The following is a 23,240-nucleotide window of genomic DNA, read 5'->3' on the forward strand; positions in this document are numbered from 1 at the left end:
ACGTGTTTGTTTGATTATTCAGTGTATCAACTATGCATGAAGCAATTATGTCCCCCTGCCTTTGGGCTTGAAATTAAACAGATGAAATCCTGGTACAGCAATCCCTCCTCCTTCCCTGTCTGCGTTAACCTGCTGGGCGGCCATTTGTTTGTGCAAACATTCATTTAGTCTGCGTGTTCGTCTGTTTGCTCAGTCATGGAAGTGTTCCCGTTTTTTTTTTTTTTTTCCCCCCCCATCGTCTTCATGACATGTCGGCGTGCTGCGACACAGTCTGCAGGGACTGAAGAGATGGGCTGCACTGACAGATAAAGGTCAGAGGTAAAACGGAGACTTCGGGACAGAGCCTGAGGTGACAGGAAAAGCGTTGAGACGGAATGCAAAGCACTGCATCTGCAGAAGCTTAGATTGATTGGAATTTGAGGACTGGGAGGGAAAATTAAATCTCAGGGAAAAGAGGGCGGGGAGAAGGCTGGAGCGGAGTGGATGGAGAGCAGCAGTCAGCATGATAGAGGCAAGCGACAAAATGAGATTTTTGCCCTGAGAGCACAGCCTTCACAAGCTTAAAGACGCATGCCTTAACACAATGTTCCTCCTAATATGATCCCAATTTCTTACTGTGTGTGTGTGTTTGGGTCGAGCATCCTCTCTACGATGTGAGGATGTTGGTTTAGGAAACGTAAGAAACACAAACATCGCAATGCGGAAAATACTTAATAACTCACCAGTTCAGTCACTAAAGAAGAAGCTTTGCATGTTGAAGATACTATCTAGTGGTTTACAGATGAGTAAAACAGCTGGGTACATTGGTAAAAAAAATTTCCAGTCCAGGATTTCACAGTGTGCAAAGCCTTTAAAATAAGACATGCTAACTTAGCTTTGTGAGAATTTGGGTTTTTAAGGCATCATCAAAGCAACTAATTGGCTGGTATTATTATGCACAATGGTAGACAAGAAAGCTTTTATTTACGTTTGAGTTGCTGGGTGTTCAACCTTAACCTGGCTACAACTGTACCTAGACTCCTCCTTCGTGCCGTTTGAGAGTGGTTTGTTCATGGTGGGAACGTCATCAGGTGCACTTGAACCAAGCGCCTTCCCTTAGCCAGATGTACGCAGTAGATGAGTAAAAAAACTAAGAGGAAACGCAGCGTGTCTTTTTCACGATGTGTAAACCCCACTGCGACTTTCAAGACATCTTAAATCTTTTCAGTCCACTCAGTGTACTACTCAGGTAATCGTACCTAAAATAGCACCAAAGCAGAAGCTAATAAGAGTTTTAAATTGACGATGTTTTCTACTAACTTGAAACATAACATCATCTTCATGTGTTTATATTTTGTGGTACAGTACTCCACCACGGGATACATCTGATCAGTAAACAGACTGAATGCTCATTTGGTTTGCTTTGAGTTTGTTCAGTTTTAAAAGACACTGCATGATTGGAAAAAAAAAAAAAAAACAAGTAAAGTCAACAAACCCATCAACTGATTTGGAGAAACCGATGATGGAAGCAAAACGTGGCTCTGACGATGAGCATCTGCAGAACTTTAACTTGATCTGATTTGCCTCCATGTATCTTCATCACCCATAATCACTGATTGCGTAATCTTGAGAGTTATGTAATTTTGCCCTGCTCGGAGTCTGAGCTCATAATTCCTCGGCTTACCTCCACTTCTCTCTTTCTGGCTGCCAAGTGGTATTTTTTACATCGTTTTTTTTTTTTTTTCTTTTTTTTTCTTGCTTCTTACCACTGGTGTTTACTTGAGTGATGACAATGCTTGGAGCTGAGTTGGAGGTGCATGCACACGAGGGGCTCGTTTTAAGACCTTGTTTACTCTCTGATAATTTACAAAACTGAGACTGTCTGCTCTTTTCTGCCTCCCTTTCACAAGCAAACAAGATTTTTGATAACTAAAATGGAGAATTTGTACAAAACCTGCCCAAAAGTGGAGTGTGTTTCTCTATATGTATGGATTTGATATTGTGGTGCTGTTAATAAAAAATAATGACACAGAAGCCCACTGACTAGCCCAACATGTCAGCTGTGATTTTCTCTACTGGAAACCATGACAACAACAGAGCAATTGTTTTAACACGTTTCTCCACAATCTGTCTCTTCGTTTTGACTGTGGATTTTTTTTATTTAAGTTTTTGGCTGAAGCCACTAATGGCAGAGAGCAAAACATAGAAGAACACTGGAGCTACAGCTATTTGTCCAAAACAAAATAATAATTAGCCTAGCACTAACTTAGCCATGCACTGGATCTTCTTTTAAATTCACAGCTGGAGCAGGTAGTGATGAAACATAAGGCATTGCAGGTTTTTTTCCCACAGGAATCCCGAGGAGGATTCAGCACACATTACGCTTCGGTTAAAAATGATAGCCGGACTAGCGTAGCAGGGGCCCAGGGGCGCCAGAGCTATTTCTATTTGAAGTGGGAAAAGTCATTCAAACGTTGGTCCACTTGAAAATGTGAGTCTTGATTCACTTGCATGTTATTCTTGATGCAGTGCAATTAATGGCGGATGGAGGGCCATCTAGAAGACCAAAGAGAGGAGCAAGATGTTGGCTAGCTTGCTGCTTGTGGCATCCTGCTGCTTTTTGCTTTAAAACAAAACCCAATTAGATTAGTACACCAAATTAAAAGCAGAAACGCAAGTCTAAATTAACTTAGTGTTGCTTCATTCTTGTGTTTGCTGAAAATGATTGATTTCTTCTTCTTCATGCTTTTTGCCTTATCTTGAGCTGATGAATGAAGCCCTGTGTGATGTCACCAGAGGCAGGTGTGTGCGAAGGAACTTGTTTTTTTTTTTTTTGTTGTTTTTTGGGGAGGCTAGATTTTATCATGATTGAAATAAAGAGAGAAAGAAACTCACTGTGACATGTTGTTCTGTAAGTGATAAACTACACATCTCAAAGGAGTTGGGCTGATTTCAGAGAAAAGCCCCGGTTCATACAGCTTCAGGATTCCTTCTCCATTTTGTGCTAACTGGATTTGGGGCAATGATTGATTTATTCTTAGGTTCCCTTTTCAGCCCATCTTAGATGTGTGAGAATGTGCATCCTATTCTTCCATCTGGGTTCTTTAAATCCTTGTAATCCATCTTTCTCACTGTTTCCCTTCCTCACCTCCTCCACCTCCTCCTTCCTCCTTTTTTTTTTCTTTATCTCGCCTGCTTGATGGCTGCTGCCTGCAAGGGGAGGAGCTGGATCCTCCACGATTCAATTGGCAGCAGCGCGAGATAAACATGTTATAGTGGACAGCCGCCTGAGTCCCGATGCGGAAGAACAGGACGGGTTGGGGGGAGGGTTGTGGGGACAGACTGGGACGTGGGTGGAGCCCTGACCCTGACCAGGTCTCCATCATCAGCGCATGCAGCATCAGGCGACTCCGGCCCCTTGGCCAGATGGACGAGGGCTGCTGGAGTTTGTAGCCTCTGTTCGTCAGATTGCACCCGGCACGCTCTCCCCGTCTCCGCCTCATCATGGCCCCCAGCGTAGTGTCAGACAGGAACCAGAGAAAATTAGCACCTAATTATAGGCTCCTCTCTGTGAAGAATGGTACTGGTGCCCATGGAGTGTGTCACCATGCGGGGGCTGCTTGGTTGACTCACTGTGGGACTCGGGCCTGAAAACAACGCAGAGGACAGAAAGAAACACACACACACACGCACGCATACACACGCACGCAGGTCACAGAGTGATTACACATGCAGGCAGAGACGCAGAGCTGCTCCACCCTCCTTCTTCTTCTTCTTCTTCTTCTTGGTTGGTTTGTGCCTCAGCAGTGTACCTTCCCCCTTTGTGAGGGGCGCCGCAAGAGAAACCACTTGTTTCGTTTGTGATCCAACAGCATTAATTACACACACAATGAAGGCCTATGCCCTCTGGTTTCTGCTCTCCGTCGGCTCCCCTGTGTGCTGGCGGCGGCGGTCTAGTTCATCCTCAACGGGAACTAGACCGTTGCCTAAACACAAATGGAGATTTGTGTTTAGGCATATATACAGATGTGAGCTTGAGTTTGCTGCCATCTTGTGATTGCATCTGGACATGATTATAAATCAAGACGGCCGAGAGAAATAATGTCGGTGAGCTCTTGTTCATAATGCAACATCCAGCGGTGGAGGCGAATTAAAGATGAATGAGGAGCTGCAGGAGGCTCAGCGACTGGCACAGCATTCAGCCTGCAAAGTGTAGCTACACACACAGCGCTCAGCAAAACCCTTCACACACACCTTTACGTTTTTCACATTTATTGGTCTTGTTCACTTTGACGTGTGCTAATAAAATGAACATAAATTAGCGGTAAGTGGGAGAAAACTGATAAATGGAATGTTCTAACCAATCGAAAGCTGAAAAGTGTGGCGTGTGCTTCTGCTTAGCCCCCTTTACTCTGATACCCTTAAATAAATACCAGCGCATTTGCATACAGATGTTGCCAAGTCGGTAAGTAGAGCATTTTGTAATTCAGTTTTAGTATGAACAGAGCTGTTACCAAACAGTCTTCGTTTTTCTTGCGTCCTATTGTGACTCAAGAAAAAAACGATGCATGGTTTTCAAACTTGTTCACTTTTTTTTAAAGAAAAAAGCTTATGCTTATGTATTCAGTCAATACCAAATCAGTACTTTGAAGTACCACCTTTACGGATGCAAGGCATTTGAGGGCCTGAGTTTTTGCACATCTAAAGACTTAACATTTCTCCCAATTGCTCTTTGCAAAATACCAGAAGCTCTGTCTGATTGGACGGAGTGCTTACAAGTCTTACCACTGTTCTTCAGCTTGATTTAATTTGAACTTTGACATATATGTTTGATTTCAGTAGCAGCTCTGATTAAACTATAAAAACTCACATTTTATAAGGAGTGTCTGCTTTTCCTGGACTAAATCAAACAATAACTTCAATCGCATTCATCAGGAAAGTTAGTAAACAAATCTTTATTAGGTCTTCAGAGACTTACCAAAAAAGGTTAACAACAAAAAAATCAATCTTTCATTCTTAAACCATACAAAAACCACATAACATCACACATTAATACCTCAATAACTTCAGCGTCTCAGCATCTGTATTTTGTCATCTGTCTACAAACAGTCGAGACAGAGAATATTTTATTAAACAAGCTTCACTCCAGCCCTCTAATGAAGTCTGTAACGGCTACATTCCTGCAAATGTGGATGCATAGCTACGTTTTGAGTGCATTACTCAACTTCTGAAGTTCATACACCATGTTCCAAATTATTATGCAAATTGGATTAAAGTCTCATAAAAATCACATTTTTTGTTGCGCTATTAAATTTATAGATGTATTTTGTGTCAGGGTTCTTTGAATCACTATAATTAATTTCAGAGAGCTGGTTGATGAGTTTGTCAGGTGAGCTCAATTAAAGGAAATCTACTTAAGAAGGATGTTCCACATTATTAAGCAGACCACAGGTTTCAAGCAATATGGGAAAGAGAAAGAATATCTGCTGACGAAAATCATCAGATAGTGTAGTGGCATATGACAAGGTATGAAAACATTAAATATTTAACAAAAACTGAAGCGTTATCATCGTACTGTGAAGAGATTTGTGGCTGATTCAGAACAAAGATGGGTTTGTACAGATAAAGGCAGAATGAGGAAGGTTCCTGTTAGACAGATTCATCGGATTAAGAGAGCAGCTGTTAAAATGCCCTTAAAGCAGCAAACAGTTATTTGAAGCTGCTGGAGCCTCTGGAACCTCAAGGTGGAGGATCCTCCAGAGGCTTGAGGTGCATCAACCTACTATTGGACCCCTAACCAGAGATCACAAGCAGAACCGGTGGCAGTGGGCCCAACCGTACATGAAGATTAATTTTCAAACAGACTTGGTCACTGATGACTGCTGTGCAGCCCTGGATGGTCCAGATGGATCCAGTAGTGGATTGGTGGTGGATGGCCACCACGTCACAGCCGTGTTGGGACGTGGTGACACACGCAAAGATTGGGACTCCATCTTCTGTGCATAATAATTTGGAACAGTGCATTTTGAGTTTTTAATTTTTGAAAAGCATACTGTTCTCATGGGGAGCTTTGTTCAGTATAAAATTTGATTTATACTGTAATAGTTCATGACTTGAAAATTATACTGACCATCATTTGCATTGACCATTTAAGAAAATCTGAGAAAATATTACTTGCATAATCATTTGGAGCACAGTGTAAAATAAACAAAAAAAAAACTTTGGCACATTTCATATTCAACCATCAATAAAGCTGCAAGCAAAGATTTTCCTTGTGTTTCACGCATGAAGACTCAAAGAAGCTTGACCGTTGTTTTGCAGATGATCAGAAAGGAGCGGAGGAGTTAAAATTGTTGCATTTTGCAGTTTGGTTTTTTTTTAAGGTACAGTCACTTTGTAGGGGCTCCCCGGGACGTTATCGTCGCCCCATTTGACGATGACGGTGTAACTGCCCTTGTCCTTGACGGTGTAGGTGACATTGTACAGCTTGTTGCCCATGTGTTTGACATAAACCTCCTCGCATGGCGCTTGGGGTCCGTGCACGCCCACCATCAGCATGTTGGTACCTGGACAGAGAGAGAGAGACAAAATTGAGATTTAAAGCTACCAGCTTGACTGTTTTTGCAAAACAGTCAAACTTGGGTTAAATTAAAACTTTAGAACTAGAAGTTATAGTAAGTTTTCTTATTGTCTTGGTAATTTGTTGTAAATGCTCATTAAATCAAGACAAAGTCAACGCTTCCAAAAACAAGCTCCCATTGGCAAGTGCTTCCGGTGACATCACATAAGGCATATGGTTAATTGTGTGTTTATAAATAATTTGTTCCTCTACATCTGCAGCTTTTTAAACATAATTCGCCTTTAATAGATGCAACAAAACACTTTGAGCTAAATTTGAAAACTCTCCATGGATTTCAGAAAACCTAGAAACACTTGAGTCAAATTCTGACTCAGAAATGCAAAGTTAAACTTTGTGCGACTCAAATATACCTAAAATCGCAAATGTAGCTTGAAATCTGTGAAAAGTCACTATAATGTTTAGAGACGAGCTCAATTCTTGCGCCTCTTGTGATGTCATCAACCGAAATACATACAAAGCATATTATTTTATTTTATTTTCAGTTTTCTTTGCCAAACTGAATTTTGTAGAAACCCTGCAGAGGAAGTCAAAACTTTACTACTCATGTACTGATGTGTTTTTATAACAATCCCGGATGGCATCTTTAATGATCACGGTGACCGTCGGTCACAAATGCATCCACGCAGATGGAAATCCCTCACGCTTGGCATGTGTGGACAATTTTCCGACACTTCCCAAATTTATCCTCCCCTCACCTGCTTTGCTGCAGTCAACAGTGAAGTTATTTTTCTGCCCGACCAAAGCCTTGGACAGCCCCGCTCCGCGACAAACCACCTTGCTGGCGTCGCATGTCAGTTTGGCTGAGGTGGCGGAGGAAGACGAGCTGTAGGCGCCGCCGACTTTGGAGGTCTTCGTGACAGTTTCGACCAAAACGGAGGAGGTCTCATGGAGGCTGTGTCCCCCTGACAGCCGGGTGCCTGCGGGAGAGGGAAAGAGAGAGAGAGAGAGAAAAAAAAAAGAAACCTTATCTAAAACTGTATTGGTTTGGACACAGTTACATAACCCACTGGGTATTGACAGCGAAACGAGGAAAGCGCAGAAGCAGCTGCACCTGGGAGAAGTTCTCACAAAAGTGAGAAAAAGTGGCCTGAAAAAAATATTTATTATGACTCAAGGATAAAATAAACTTCCACAACTTGAATCTTCTGTATATTTTTAAAATCATATCTAAAAAAACCTGACGGAAATAAACTGCTACAGCGAAGCAGACTGGCAGCTTTTATCAAACAGGAGCACAGACACACATTACATAACGTTCCACGCTTTTTTCAGCAGAACATTTGTCTCATTATGGTGACATTTGTCATCCACAGATCAGATGGGAGAGTGACTGTCGCGCAGACCTGTGATTTTGGCTTTGAAGGGGCTGCCCACTATGTGCTGCGGTCCGCCGTATTTGATGGTGATGAGATAGTTGCCAGGCGCCATCGGCGTGTATGTGATCCTGTAGCCTTCTGGACACTCTCGACAGTCCATCTTCACCTTGGAAGGGCCGTCGATGTTGACCGACAGAGCGCCGGAGCCGGCGTTGCAGGTGTTGACCACGAACTCCGAGGGCACACCTGGAGGGACGGAGGGCAGGTCTTAATACGGCGGGGCCAAAATCGTCAAGTCAAACAAACAATGTGGACCGGAAAAAAAAAAAACTGTCTAAAACGACAAAAAATTTGCTTTTGTTTTTGCTCAACAATAAACTAAGCATGCAATACGTCTAATCAAACAAGTGAACGAGTCCGTTTTTGAAGGAAAGGAAGATTCAACTCACTGTAGATACAAAACTGGAGTATTTTGTGTTACTTAAAGTGATCCAGTCTTCATATTCTTTTGGACTCGGATGACAAAAATAAAGAAAATAGAAAAGTCTGCCTATCCTCAGCAATAACAACAGAATTTCTCTCTCTTCGCTTTCCGTACTAAGAGAGGTTCAATAAACCATGTAGAAGCACATTTGGGTTTTATGAAGTCTAAGTTGAAGACATGTTTATAAACGTGGTCCTATTTAGTAGAAATTTAAGATGAAAAAACAAAAAAAAACGTATTTATTAAAAGACAAATACTCTGTGTTGTACTTAATATTTTATATTGTAGAAAACTTGTCAGTAATAATTTTGCTCTGATTAAAGAAGAAAGAAATTAAATAAAATCTCCATCTGCATCAGCCACCTGTTGTGGCGGCCCAAACAGAGTCAGCCAAGCGCCCGCTAATGGCCCCCGGGCCGCACGTTGGACAAATATAACTCCTCATCTACTGAACGTAAACACCCCAACATGTGTGCGACGTACCTGTGGTTCCTCCCAGCAGCCCGGCTCCGTGGGCCGTCACCAGACCGGGGTCGGCAATCAGGCCCGGATCGCCCACTCGTACGTTGAAGGGGCTTCCGGGAATGTGGCACCCGTTGAACTTGACATCGATGGAGTGAACGCCATTCTCGCGTGGAATGAAACGGATTGCACTTTTGTCTATGAAGAGAAAACAAACAACAACAACAAAAAAAGTGAAAATCATTCCTCCTGCAATAATTTTCTCCCTTTTGGTCTAAATATGATCATCGGGGTTCTCTGTCCGTACCCCCGTCCAGATCGCTGACGTAGCACTCCTCAGATGATCCGGAGGGCGTGTGAACTTTGGCATCGACCACACCTCGGGCCCCGTTGCGCTGCACCATGAAGGAGGCCTCCTGATTTACTTTCAGGTCCTTCTCCTAGAAGGAAACCAGATGAACACAACCTAAATTTACAGCCATCATCGCCGCACAAACTAATTGCAGGCTTTTAATGAGGCGTTTGAAGTTAACTCACGGTTTTCAAATCCATATATATACAAATATATGCACACCCACTAGTATTCGGATCTGTATCCGTTACCTAGCCACACGTTTTGTAGTCATCAACAAGCTTCTGGAATCATTTTGCTGGAAATTTGCCTGCTCTTCTCATCATCAAATGGGTTTGTTTCCAGGCACGAGTCCCACTTTTAATCAGTCCATTAATTTTTGACGGGTTTGATCTCAGGGCTTTGAGGAGGCCGTTTAGGACGCTCAATGCAAGCCCTCCAAAGCTATTTTTGACTTGTGTTTAGGATTTTGGTCCTGTTAGAAACACCAAGCTGCATTCAAGTGTCAGGCACCTGAACCCAAATCGTTATGAGAACTGCTCATAATGTTCAGGATCTACCCAGAAACCACCTTGGCTCAAGGTGATCCTGAGCTCCTGGAATGCCAAAGTCGCTGTCCACGCTGAAGCTGACCACTTTTTCCCCCTTTCTTCTTCTACTACTTTGAATTATTTGCTGTCAACTGTTAACGTTTTGCTTCCTTTCCGGTAATTTTCTCACCACCAAAGCTACATCTGGCCTGGAAGAGAGAATCCAAAGTTAATATATATGGTTTATGTCCATGATAACTGTATGTGAGGCTCGCATAGGGAGTGATTGTGCCCACACCTGGACGGGACACAACCTGTATGACTCATCAGCTCTAAAATAGCCCAGACTGAGTTTCTGAGTAGCAGAAAAAAAGTTTACAGCGAAGCGTTGCCCCCTAGAGCGAGAACAAACAACGGCTCCGACCGGACGCAAAACACTTCGGAGGCACTTCAACTGTTTTTTAGTGTCATTCAGATCCCTAAAAACATTGTTTTTAGCTTTATGTTGGCATATAAAACAAACGCTCCTCAGCGATGGCTGTAAACTTGTAAAAGTATCTTCATCCGCCGCTCCAGGAGAGACGCGTAAACTGACGGAGGGCCCACATAGCACAGCTTGTATTGCCCCACATTAGCGAGGGACAGTTAATCCAGCCCTTCATCGCCAGCCAGCGTCGCAGTATTACAGTCCTGCAGACTGCTCCAACACTGGCGTTCAATTACACTTCAAGGGCAAAGAGCTATGAGACAGAAATATCCACCACAAATCACACTCACCATCTGCTGCTCAGCTCTTATATTTTGTATATGTGTATGTTTTATGTGCTGAGAATTAATTTGATTTTTATCGCCTGTGTGTGTGTGTGTGTGTGTGTGTGTGACCCACCTGAAGGCTCGTCACAGTGAGCCTGCGGGCCTCGTCTGACAGCGTAGCGATCGGAACGATGAACGGGCTGTCAGGGATTTGCTCGTTGTTGAATTTGATTGACACCTCGTAGTCACCTGGGGAAGCAGACATGTTATTTACTTTCACAATCAAGTGAACCGCGGGGAAGCGGAGGGAGAACAGCTGGAGAGCCAACTGGTGAGGAGACGAAAATAAACAGGCGGCGCATCGGCGAGGAGCAGCCGACCGCGGGGGGAGTCCTCACCTGGCTCCTTCACCACGTACGAGACGCCGCAGGAGCCGTCTTTCCTGTCCTCGAAGGAGATCTCCGCCTTGCTGGGGCCTTCCACCGCAATGGAGAGGCCACCGGCGCCGGCCTCGCGGGTCCAGATGCTAAATTCGGCTAGAGCGGGCGAGACAGAGGAGAAGCGAAGTCTGAAACGTCCGTCTAAACGAACGGACATCATCGAAGCCTAATAGAATGTTGCTGATATACTCGTTCGTTCTGATCATTTCATTCTAAAAGAGCAGCTCATACAAATTCGTTTACACAAATGATGCTGGATTTTAAGAGTGCACTTCTGCTCATTTTGATAATTACGGCTTACGGCAAATGAGAACCCGAAATTCAGTTTCTCAGAAGAATAACTTCACCAGGAGAACAAGCCATATTAGGTAATTGCTTTGTTACCTAGCCGTTTATCTAGGCCTACACAGGGAAAGTTAGGTGGAAGGAAAATGTGATAAAGAATTCCCATGTTAGTAATGTAAAGTATCCCGTAGCATCAGAGAGTCCATGCACTCAAAGCTTCCTTTGCATAGCAATCTTTTTTTTTTTTTTCAGAAAAGGTGAATTAGTTTTTTCTTTTTTTTGAGGTAGAATTAAAAGTTTGAATCGTATGGCTCTTTCTGTTCAGTGACACTCAAATGACTGAGATGCACTTCTGTAAAGTTCTGACATCATTTCTGTCTTACATGGCGCTCCAGCCACGCCTCTCTCCAGGCCTGGACCTCCTGCGCGGACCTTGTGGGCCCCGCCTTCGCCCATCGGCCCCACGGTGAACTGGAAGGGGCTGCCCGGCACGTGCTGGCCCCTGTACTTGACGTTCACGGTGTGGGGTCCGATCTCCTGCGGGATGAAGCGGACGCTGTACGTGCTGCTTCCTCCGTCCACGATGTCCGCGTCCACCGTCTTCCCGCTGGGGCTCGTCACCTGCGCCGTCATGGCCTGAGAACCGCTGTCGGCTGCCGGGTCACACCCACCAGGTTAGATGCAGTTGAGATTTTTTCGCACCAAATACTGCAGCTCGATCAAAGTCCGACTCACGCTCGGGTCTGGCGGCGATGCCGGCGAAGCTGCTGAGGCTCTCTCTGCCCAGAAAGTCTCCGAACACGTCTCTGAAGGGGCTCGCTCCTCCTCCTCCTCCTCCTCCTCCGACCTGGGTGCTCTCCTCCACGCGCACCTCCCTCTTGGTCTCCCCGCCGCGGGTCTTGCTGATCTCCGTGCGCTCCGTGCGAGTGTATGTGTGGCTGCTCCGGGTGAACGTCCTGGTTAGCCTCTCCTGAGCGGAAACCATCTGGAACCAGTTTCCTGCAGAAAGGAAGCGGCAGTGAGCATACGGATGGAAGTGTGTGTGTTGTGTGTGTGTGTGTGTGGCGCTGGCCTCATTTAGTCTAAAGCCTCTCCACCGCTGCTCCCCGAGCGTTTTCTGGCCGTCTGATGCGCTCACCTGGGATCTTGAGGTTGAGGCCGCAAGTGCTGCCCACTGAGGCGATGGAGGAAGCCTGTCTCTTCCTGGTAATGCTCTCCTTAATCCTCCCTTCTCCGGTCACCTTCACAGTGAAAGGACTTCCTGCAGGAAACACAGAGAAATGTTAGTTTGTTTTTGTTGTTGTTGTTTTATTCAAAGTTGTGGTGGACATTTATTACATTGTTTATCATGATACGAGTTATGGTTTATCATTGTCGTGATAAATTTGAGTTACTGATGCTCAAAAAAAACAACAAAAAAAAACAAAACGAAAGTATAATCAGAAATGTAATTTTTTTGCTATTTTCTCTACTTTTTCTTCCACAAGAGCTTCAATAAATATCAGTACATTTGGAAACGTGAATATATTCAGTTGCTGTGAGCAGTTAGGTGAAATAAATCCCTCTTCCTTTTATTGAGCGGCGTCCTGAAGAGGTTTGTTTCAAACGGCAATGTTTGTTTTTCAAGATCAAGGTTTGTGTCTGTGACACTATGCAGGCATAGTCCTGTAAAACTATTTATTACCTAAAAATAAGTAATAATAAATAGCTATTGTTTTTTTAAATTAGAATCTTCATTGTTATCACCATAGCACCACAAATTATTGCAATACATTCCTAAATCCATACGGCTCACGCCTAATTTGTAATTTGAAAGATCTGGTTTATTTGTTTGTTTATTTTTTCAGATAAAAAGTACTTTTTCTAGTTAGTATATGAAGATGTCCTTTTGTTTCATATGTTAATGCTTGCATTTATCTTGAAATAAGCTCTATTTCTAATAATATAACCAACACACCAAAAACATGCTGACTTTTTTCTTCTCAGTTTTCATGCAATATATAAAACATTTCCCCATAGAATGGCATTAATATTGGAAGGAATTTCCTTTTTTATGAAGTAAGGTTTTCTTTGTCAACAGGTTGCGATGCAAACTGGGGACTTTTTATCGCGTTTATATAATAATCTGTTGTTATCAATGGATTCCCCATTGAAGAAAATGTATCAAACTACTGGTCTAAGCAGATAGTTTTGCTTTTTTGTTCAATTTTCTTCTATTCACACTTGTCTCCCCTTTCTTTTTTCCCCCACAATATTATTAATTCTAACCTGGGATGTGCTTTTCAGCAAACTTGATGTTGACGATGTAACTCCCAGGTTCTGTGGGGCAGTAGGTCACCCTGCACGTCCCGTCCTCCACGTCTTCGCAGTTTATATCCACTTTGCTCGGACCCTCAATGGACAACGCCAAACCGCCGTAGCCTTGTGCACAAACCGGAACAAACGCTCAGAGCCGTGTTTTGTCCAAACCTGTGTGCCAAACGGTCAGGACGCTGAGAGCCTACCGGCATTCCTCGTGTCCACAAAGAATTCAGCCATTTCAAAAGTGTGCGCCTCGACCAGCCCTTTCCCGAAGGCCTTCACTCGGCTGGCCTCGCCGATCTCCGACTGGCCGACCATTATTTTGAAAGGGCTGTTGGCCACGTGCATCCCATTCTTCCTCACGCTCACCTCGTGCTCGCCGACCTCCTTCGGGGTGAAAGAGATGCCTGTTGCAAAATAAACAAAGAGAAGAAAAATTGAAATCAAGACAGAAAAATTACAAAAACGGGCATTTCCTTGTAACTGACTACAAAACGTCAGTGAGCAGCTCTGTTGGGATTTTATGAGACGAACCGAGGCAAAGCTGTGTGAAATTATGAGGTGGAAAATGAAAATATTAAATGGCTTTAGAATTTTATTGGAAATCAAAATCTAAACGTGCCTCTGCACTCCGTGAACGACAAGATCTCAGACTTTCCATTGGGAAGCAGTATGCCCACCACTACATTATGCCCACCACTACATTATGCCCACCACTACATCATGCCCACCACTACATTATGCCCACCACTACATCATGCCCACCACTACATTATGCCCACCACTACATCATGCCCACCACTACATTATGCCCACCACTACATTATGCCCACCACTACATTATGCCCACCACTACATCATGCCCACCACCTACATTATGCCCACCACTACATCATGCCCACCACTACATCATGCCCACCACTACATTATGCCCACCACTGCATCATGCCCACCACTACATCATGCCCACCACTACATTATGCCCACCACTACATTATGCCCACCACTACATTATGCCCACCACTGCATTATGCCCACCACTACATCATGCCCACCACTACATTATGCCCACCACTGCATCATGCCCACCACTACATCATGCCCACCACTACATTATGCCCACCACTACATCATGCCCACCACTACATTATGCCCACCACTGCATCATGCCCACCACTACATTATGCCCACCACTACATCATGCCCACCACTACATCATGCCCACCACTACATTATGCCCACCACTACATCATGCCCACCACTGCTTTACAAATGCTCTGTTCTGTTTTCATCTCTCTGAGTTGAAAACCCACTACGCGTCTGTCTCACCGAGGTGTCTGTTGGGCAGCCGTTTGAGCAGGCAGGGCTCCTCGTTGCCTGACGGCGCTCTGATGCTGGCAGTCAGGGAGCTCAGATCAGTCTCCGCGATCTTCAGGGACACGTCGGCTGCCGTGCCGACGTTGAGCTGGGATGTTCTGGTTATGGCGTCGTCCCCTGACATTCAAAAGGGAAAGAAAAGATGACTTCAGATGTTTTTCTTCCCCCGGAATCGGGTTTACAGCCGTTTACGTTCACGTCTGCCTGCGAGACAGACGAAGCGTTTCCTCACCAGTGATCTTAGCGGTGAAGGGGCTGCCGGGAATGTGCTTGTTGTCAAACTTCACAATGATGTTGTAGTCTCCCGGAGCTGTGGGCAGGTAGGACACGGTGCAGGTGCCGTCTTTGTTGTCCTTGCAGGTGATCTCGGCTTTAGAGGGACCCTCCACCGCCAGTGACAGACCACCTGTTTGAAAAAAGAGAACGGGTGAGATTCATTATGCAAAAGCACAAAATCTCACTAAGTATTGTGCTCTAGTTTCGAGATATCGAAATATCATCAAAGAATAACTTGCAAGTAACTTTCCAGCAAGATACGTAAAACAGGAGCTTCTTTCAAGTCAATAACTTCTATATTGAAGAAAAAGTTCTAAAACTTTTATACTTCATCAATATTAAGGATTTACTAACATAAAACAAGCTCCTATTTCTTGCTGAAAATGTACTTGCAAGTTAGCTTTGTCTTTTTTCAAGTGCATCAAGATATTTGCACTAGACCAAAAGACTTTGTAAAATGTTGTGTTTTTGCAGTGTAAAGCCTTCAAATCATGTAAAATGTTCATTTAAAATTGCGTCACGGTCACCTTCTCCTGCGTTTTTGGTGACCACGGTGAATGTGGCAGCTCTGTTGACCATGCCGTAACTCAGACCTGGACCATAGGCGGTCACCACTCCGCTGTTCACAGCATCCACAAAGAACTGCAGCGGGCTTCCTGCAGAGGGTGAGAGGGAGAAAAATAACTAGTCTGCTCATACAGTGGTATTGGAATACCATTGACAAATTCAAAAATCATTTTTTAAAAAAAGAGCTGCTGAAAGCTGACCTGGAATGTGATTTCCTTCGTATTTGATGTCCATCTCATGCAGGCCCCTCTCCGTGGGCTGGTACTTGATGGTGATTGTGCCGTCTTTGTTGTCGGTGATGTGTGGGCGGGCCGTCTTACCAGAGGGCATTCGCACCTCACCTGCAGAGTGTTTAAATATCAGTGACCTGGGGAAAGGAGAAACGTCGCAGGGTTTTAAATGCGTCAGTCTCACCTGTGATCTCTCCTTGCTGTGGGGTGAACGGCACCAGGAAGTTAACAGGACGAAAGAGAGGATCCACGGGGTCACGAGGAACCACCGGCTCGTTTGAGGCCTGGTGACACGGAACGACAAAAAAAATACGTTGTTAATGTAGGAACTTGCAGCGCACGCACCTGTAGCAGGTATGTGTTACGCCTGCACTCACCACCACATGAAAGGGGCTCTTTGGGATGTTCTGCCCCCCAAAGCGGATGGTGATCACATACTTCCCAGGTTCCGGGGCCGTGTAGTAAATGTCAAAGGTGCCGTCGTGATTCTCCACCACGTCCATGTCCAGCTCCATCCCCTGCGGAGTCAGCACCTTGCAGGTCACCTTGCCTTTCCCAGCTGCCTTGGCATCCACCGTGATGACCGTGTCCTCAGAGGTCTGCAGCTTCTGGAGACTCGCTGTGTGGGGGGCGGACAAAGGAAGGCATTTTAAACTATGCTTCTGAAAAACTCATGTAATTTAGCTGAAAAGAAAAGGGTAAACTCACAAACTCCATGTCCGCCAATTGAAACTGCAAGTTAAAGGACGAAATGAATACGACGCTAAACGACTGGCTTTGAAAGTATAAAACCGCGGCACGGCTTCGTTACCCGTGAGGCGGCACTTGCTGGCGTCTCCCGTGGGAAGCGACTGGATTCGATACGGCGAGTAGGGGATCTCGTCTCCTCCGTACTTGATGGTGATCGTGTAAGGACCCGTGGAGTCAGGCACGTAGGACACGGTGTAGGTCCCGTCCCTGTTGTCCTGGATGGTCGCGTTCTTCGGCTTGCCCTCTGGGTCCTGTGAACGATGTGCAAAATGACGCTTCGTTGGAGAAACAAGCTCCCGGCTCCGATGATTAGCGCACACGGCAGCGGAAGCTCACCAGAATCTGCACAGTGAGCAGTCCCTCTCCGGCATCCCGGGCATCAATCGTAAACTCAACAGGCAGGCTGGCAGACACTCCTTTGGTGTCTAGACCGGGGCCGCTGGCGCGGACCTTGCTGGCATCATGCCCAGGCTGAGACATTACCTTGAATGGGCTGTTAAAGGGGGCAGAGAATATAGAGCGTCTGAGACAAAAAAAATAATAAGGACAGAAAAATTGCTGAAGCACACCTTTTTTTTATTTTAATGCAAGCAAGTGGAACTTTAATTAAGACGTATATGAACATACAGCCTGGTTGTTCTTTTTTATCTATATATAAACTCATTAATCTTATGCTGAACCTGTGCGGGACTTCCTGATCTGCATATTTAACAGCTACAGTGTAGGGGCCGTCCTGCGCCGGGGTGTAGTGAACTGTGTGGGTGCCATCGCCGTTATTCTTCACACCCACCGGCTCCACGGTGCCTGCAACACACAGAAATATTGCATTCTTAATTCGCTTAACCGAGCAAAGTGTGAAAGGTTAAGGGAATAATTCAGAATGTTTAAAGTGAGGTTGTGTGGAAAGGTTACAAGCAGTTATTATCTTAGTTCCAGTAGATAACTCTTTAGCATTTTTTTGTGTAGCAGAAACCCAGAGTCCCAGGCATCGAAGCTAACGGCTAGTCTGAACTGGATTGGTTACTGAATTAATTAAATAATTTTCTGTTTGTTTGGTTCTTTTGCAGGCTGCACAGTGGCAATATGACAAGTGTTCAACAAATAAAGTCTGATTTGCCTGACTCATAACTTTGGAAGTACATGTAGAAAGTGGTGCACCACCAATTATCTTCCTATGTGGAACATATATAGAGAACTTTACACAATAAACGTCTCTAGTTTTCTGACAGAAAAACAAAACCTTAAAAACAAGGACGTTCAAGCGATTAATGCTAATCATTAGTATTTACACTGCTTTAGCTCTCTGTTAGAAATGGTTTACATGTTTGCTTCTCAGCAAGTGTTTCACAGGGAAGATTATTTGTGGCGTACCTCAGTAGATTTTGTAAATAACTTCCTGAAGTTAATGCGACAAAAGGTTCGCTACATCACAAAACTGTTACTATGGTTTTGAGATAGACAACGATTTTAGACAGTCTTATTGCACCTGTGTTTTTTTTCCCCCTCTTAGCTAACTGAATGCCAGCTTTAGCATCCAAGACCAGTTAATCTGGATCTACACTAAATGAAGTAGAATGTAGGTTAGATATTGTCTGCCTACAACCTTTTAACCTCCCTTTAAAGATTTTTATACTTGTCCTAAGTTCTACCTGTGGGTCCGTAGAGTTTGACATCCAGTGGCGCCTGTCCAGCCTGCGTACAGTCTACTGTGAAAGTCTGAGGAACGTGGGCCCTCACTCCGGCGCCCAGTCCTGGACCGGAGCACTTCACCTTGGTCGGATCTACCGGGTCCTTCACAGGCACACGGAACGGACTGCCGGGGATCGGCTGGCCTCCATAGTTGATATTTACGTCATAGTCTCCAGGAGTGAAGGGGACGTACTCAACGCTGCAGCTGCCATCTTTGTTGTCCTTGCAGGATATTTTGGCCTCCGAGGCTCCCTCGATGGTCAGACCCAGGCCTCCTGTACCGGCACCCCTGAGGGAAAGAAGCCAACATGTTTCCTTCATCTTTTCTCTATCACACCTTTTTTCCTTCCTAAAATCTAGTCCACTCAGGAAACAAAAGCTGAAACATACATGATTGTAACTAGCTTACAAGTAGGTAAGTAACATATATATATATGTGTATTCTTTTCCAGTAATACATTATAGATCCGAGAAAAACTCATTTCTGTTTTGTTGTGTGCTGTTTAATATAGATGAAAATATGATATTATTTCCCATTTGTGTGATTAAATGTTACCTGGTTTCCACTGTGAAACAGTTAGGCCTGTTGGTTATTCCTCCCTCCAGACCCGGTCCAAACGCACGCACACGGGTTGGATCGCATCCTTCCACCACAAACACTCTGAAGGGACTCTTAGGAGCGGGCGCGCCATCGTACAGGACCTCAATCAGATGCATACCTGCTCACACGTAAAAAAGAACAAAAAAATCTTAACAACATTCTCATAACAGGCAAAAATACTCAGTTGTTGCACTCTTGCTTGTAATTGTAGGCAGGCAAAAACTCCCTTTTAGGGAGATAAACATCTGTTTATTTATAAAAGATGCTATCTAGAGTGCAGACGCTCGGGTGAACATACAAGGCGTTACATCTGTTCCCTATTCATTATTCTGTTACAACATTTTTCTGACAGAGTGCTCTCAGTAGGCCTATAAGGCAGATTCCCAGCCACACGGCTACAGTACTAGAAGATGTCTGGTGAAACGAGAAGAGCTCTGTGATCTCTTAGCTTTGTGTTATAGGTCTCTATTAATATCCCCCTCTGTCATTCCCTGTGTGCAGGCAGCCTTCAGCACACATACCTGCCTGGTTAAGAGCTTCTGTTCCACAGCAGACTATTTATAAAGCAGAGCCTGTCTACCTGATCTCTGTCCCTCACATCATTGCTTGACTGCATCATTCTGTATTTATACCCCATACCTCGCTTGCTCCGTCTTTATTCCCCGAACGGCACCAAAATCAAGAACCTGTTAGTGCTTTTTCTGTCCATCTGTGTGAGCTCTTTCCTGTCCAGGTAAAATCCTCTGCATTACATGGAATATCTAACGTGTGTTTAAGTCAACGCAGTTAAATTAAATGTATTGAAGAGTCGTGTCTTCTCTCTCTGCTCTTACCGTCCTCAAAGGCCGTGTACTCCACTCTGTAAGTGCCGTCTCCCTTGTCAGTGATGTAGGTGTCCGTGTTGGAGCCAGAAGGGTTGACAACGTGAACCTTCACGCGGTTGCCTCCAGCCTTGCTGAGGGCACGCGCATCCACAATGAAGTGGGTTGTGACTTCCCTGAGGACCCCTTGAAACACAAAAGCACTTCTGGTGATTTGCTGCCCTGCATCAAATGTGCTCCATAATGCCAAGTCATCACGCGCCCTTACTCATATTGATTTAGACACAAAGCGTTGGTGAAGTGGATTTTGTCGAATAGCAAAGCGAATATTACCTCTCGGCTCCACTCCAGGCCCATAAACATGAACCCCACTGGTGTCCACAGACGGTTCTACTTGCAGCACCTTTGGGAAGTAGGGAATGGCGTGCCCGCCGTACTTGATGGTGATGGTATGAGTGCCATGGAAGGATGGGATGTACGTGACGGAGAAGGTGCCCTCTGATGTTTTCTGGATGTGCACTTCGGCCTTAACGCCAGTTTCGGACACGATCTCGATGGTAAGCTCTGCGTCGCCTGCTCCGGTGCAGTCCACAGTGAAGGCGGCTGGTTCACCCGCCTTGGCCTTCTCCAGGCCCGGTCCGCTAGCCGTCACCTTGCTGGGATCGAAGGCCGGGCGGACAGCTGCTTTGAAAGGAGAACCGGGGATGTGCCGCTCGGCATACAGGATGTTGATGGCATACTCGCCCGCCTCGGTGGGAAGATACGCCACTGAGCACGTGCCATCGCCGTTGTCTTGGCACTCAATCTTCGCCTCACAGGGACCCTCGACTGTCAGGCCAAGACCACCAGCACCAGCTCCTTTTGTATCGATGGTGAAGGGAGCTGGTTTACCCACAATGCCGCCCTGCAGGCCTGGACCAAAGGCTCGCACCTGTAATGTAACAGCCAAATCAGTTTTGACTGAAATACCCTGAAAAAGTCATGTTACAACCGCAAACTGTAAATCCATAAGAATACAGCTGGTGGTTTCCACAAAGCAGCTGTATTTCTACTAAGGTTAATTTTACTGGTAAAGTGATTTCTGAGCGCAATTGGTGGCACCACTCTTGTCCTCCAGAGCAACTTTTACATGCATTTCTGTTCCAACACAACTGAACCAAACCTTGAAGACAAGTGCTGAAGACTTCTGATTGAGGAGTATCAAAGTACAAGCAGTCAAAGAAAAATAATACTGTTTTTATTATTACTTATAAAACCATGTGTCATTAATCTTCCATTTCATAGTTATTCACAAGTCTGCAAAAGTCTGTATTGTTGAAGGGTGTACTTGTAACTTTTACCTTTGAGGGATCCGCTGGTATGACCGCTTCAACCCCAAAGGGACTCCCCAGCACAGGGTTCCCATCATAGGTGACATCAACCTTGTACTGGCCCTCCTCTGGGGGAATGTACTTCACACCGTGAGTGCTTTTGGCTTTGTCTGACTCCAGCTTGCAGGGGATTGGTCGGCCAGAGGGAGAAGTCATCTTAACTCCTACGTTGCCCTGGCCACCGGCTCCCTTCGTGTTAACAGTGAACTCCTGATCCCTCCCAACCTCCACTTCTGCAAGTGAGAGTGCAGCGAGGTTCTTAACTAGTACTGCTTATACACGGAGTGTGTGAAAATGTGGATGATACTTACTGGTATCTAACCCTTCCACTTTCACTTTTCCGATATCCAAAGCTGGTGCCACCGTGATGTGGAAGGGGCTTTTTGGGATGGGATCTCCTCCGTGAGTCACGGAAATAGCCATGTTACCCTGATTAAAAAAGAGAAGATTGAATATTTACTAACGTGAGGCGTTGTTACGCATGATGACTGTTGTCAAACCGAAGCTCTCTGTACCTGCAGAAGAGCCGTGTACTTCACAGTGTAGGAGTAATCATGGTTATCGATTATCTCAAAGTCACGAACCGCCTCCCCGGGGCCTGACGCTGCAAAATGGACCTCAGGTTTGGCTTTCCCAGCTCCCTTTGTGTAGACGGTGAAGTGGGTTGGATTGCCCACTTCCACACCTGAAAGAACAAGCATTTTCTAAGCGATGCCAGTCAAACCATCAGATTTAGCCGCGATTGAGGCAGAAATAGACCTCACCTGTCTTGTTGAGTCCAGGACCCTCCGCTCTCACTTTGCCAGCGTCATGGGAGGGGTCCACCTTCACTTTGAATGGACTGATAGGAATTTCCTGATGAAAGCATTAGAGACCATCAGGATGACAGAGTTTGAACAGGTGGATAGATACAGCGGATGGCAGCTGTCTCTTGCATGTCAGCTCCAAATTCCTACCTGGTCAGCAAACAGCACCATGATGGTGTACCGGCCCGGGCCGGGAGGAGTGTATTTGACAGTGAAGGTGTCATTGTCATTCTTGATGATATCAAAATCGATGTCGGCCTCTGCAGGCCCGACCACCCCCGGGGCGCACTTGATTCCGATGCTGATGTCTCCTAATGGTGCATATAAATAATAAATTTTAAAAAAGTTTAATCAAGAGAAGATAAAGTAACAAACCAGGGCTGGATTTTGGGCTGGAATATAATGGCTGAAAAATTTATCGCGATATAAAAGTTTCATATCAGTTGATATCAATAATTATTGATTAGTTTTTTGTTTTAAATATCTCCAAATGCTGCCGGTCTGGTGACGTGATCGTTCTCTTTTTTAGCCACTCTTTTATCTGGAGTTGTGCTCATTTTTCCCTCCCACTCCACACCGTTCTGTTTATTTACCAAAGAGGAAGCTAGCTTAGCTGGTCGTGGGACATTGAGCAGCTAAACCTTTTCTTCTGCCTACATCCCCCACAATGCTGTTTGGTTCTGGATCGGAGTTCAATGAAATTATTCAATATTCTTTCTGAGGTATTATCTATTGATATTGATCATGTGTTTATCCCCATAGTATTGTTGTTGATTTACTTCCAAGCCAAGAGTATTACTGATACCTTTGTATCAGCAATCATATACTGTGCTGCATGAGAGTCACCGGTTCTCCTTTTTATAAATCACAAGCTGGAGGAAACTTTTCAGTCAGCCAACACCCAGGAGAGCCTTTCCTAACCGCTCACATCAGCTACTCGGGCACGCTCACCTTGGCCGGCCTCGCTGCAGTCCACGGTGAAGTACGTCGGCTCGTTCGCTTTGAGCCCCGTCTTCTCCACTCCGGGCCCATAGACCTTGACTTTGTCGGGATGACAGCCCTCTCCAACCAGCACCTAATAAATCCACATTGTACTTAAAGCAGAGGCAGGCGAGCTGAAGTGCAACTTCTGCAGTCCTCTTACTTTATCTATATTTGGTAAAGTGTCATCGCATTAGATTGATTTAATTTTACATGCCGTATCCGTGGCT

At 45.0% G+C, this 23,240-nt stretch overlaps 1 protein-coding gene across 2 annotated transcripts in view; it reads right to left on the reverse strand.

The window, feature by feature from the left end:
- Positions 1-4,914: 4,914 nt before the first annotated feature.
- Positions 4,915-23,240, reverse strand: part of LOC122835406 (filamin-C-like) — a 30,638-nt gene continuing 12,312 nt past the window's right edge. For both annotated transcript variants that reach the window (XM_044124466.1, XM_044124468.1), the window contains 32 exons: positions 22,981-23,104; positions 22,180-22,340; positions 21,988-22,078; positions 21,739-21,908; positions 21,535-21,652; positions 21,194-21,456; positions 20,187-20,784; positions 19,866-20,039; positions 18,988-19,150; positions 18,392-18,720; positions 17,423-17,546; positions 17,079-17,235; positions 16,804-16,993; positions 16,701-16,724; positions 16,370-16,611; positions 16,177-16,276; positions 15,963-16,103; positions 15,723-15,851; positions 15,152-15,325; positions 14,872-15,036; positions 13,746-13,949; positions 13,510-13,662; positions 12,380-12,502; positions 11,977-12,240; positions 11,625-11,894; positions 10,915-11,052; positions 10,650-10,765; positions 9,189-9,321; positions 8,903-9,079; positions 7,963-8,181; positions 7,315-7,536; positions 4,915-6,545 (listed from right to left, as the gene is read on the reverse strand). In XM_044124466.1, the coding sequence (XP_043980401.1) occupies positions 6,358-6,545; positions 7,315-7,536; positions 7,963-8,181; positions 8,903-9,079; positions 9,189-9,321; positions 10,650-10,765; positions 10,915-11,052; positions 11,625-11,894; positions 11,977-12,240; positions 12,380-12,502; positions 13,510-13,662; positions 13,746-13,949; positions 14,872-15,036; positions 15,152-15,325; positions 15,723-15,851; positions 15,963-16,103; positions 16,177-16,276; positions 16,370-16,611; positions 16,701-16,724; positions 16,804-16,993; positions 17,079-17,235; positions 17,423-17,546; positions 18,392-18,720; positions 18,988-19,150; positions 19,866-20,039; positions 20,187-20,784; positions 21,194-21,456; positions 21,535-21,652; positions 21,739-21,908; positions 21,988-22,078; positions 22,180-22,340; positions 22,981-23,104 (5,844 nt within the window). In that variant the 3' untranslated portion in view covers positions 4,915-6,357. The remainder of the gene's footprint in view (positions 6,546-7,314; positions 7,537-7,962; positions 8,182-8,902; positions 9,080-9,188; positions 9,322-10,649; positions 10,766-10,914; positions 11,053-11,624; positions 11,895-11,976; positions 12,241-12,379; positions 12,503-13,509; positions 13,663-13,745; positions 13,950-14,871; positions 15,037-15,151; positions 15,326-15,722; positions 15,852-15,962; positions 16,104-16,176; positions 16,277-16,369; positions 16,612-16,700; positions 16,725-16,803; positions 16,994-17,078; positions 17,236-17,422; positions 17,547-18,391; positions 18,721-18,987; positions 19,151-19,865; positions 20,040-20,186; positions 20,785-21,193; positions 21,457-21,534; positions 21,653-21,738; positions 21,909-21,987; positions 22,079-22,179; positions 22,341-22,980; positions 23,105-23,240) is intronic.

The sequence above is a fragment of the Gambusia affinis genome, linkage group LG08 (genome assembly GCF_019740435.1).
Source record: "Gambusia affinis linkage group LG08, SWU_Gaff_1.0, whole genome shotgun sequence".
NCBI lineage: Eukaryota > Metazoa > Chordata > Actinopteri > Cyprinodontiformes > Poeciliidae > Gambusia > Gambusia affinis.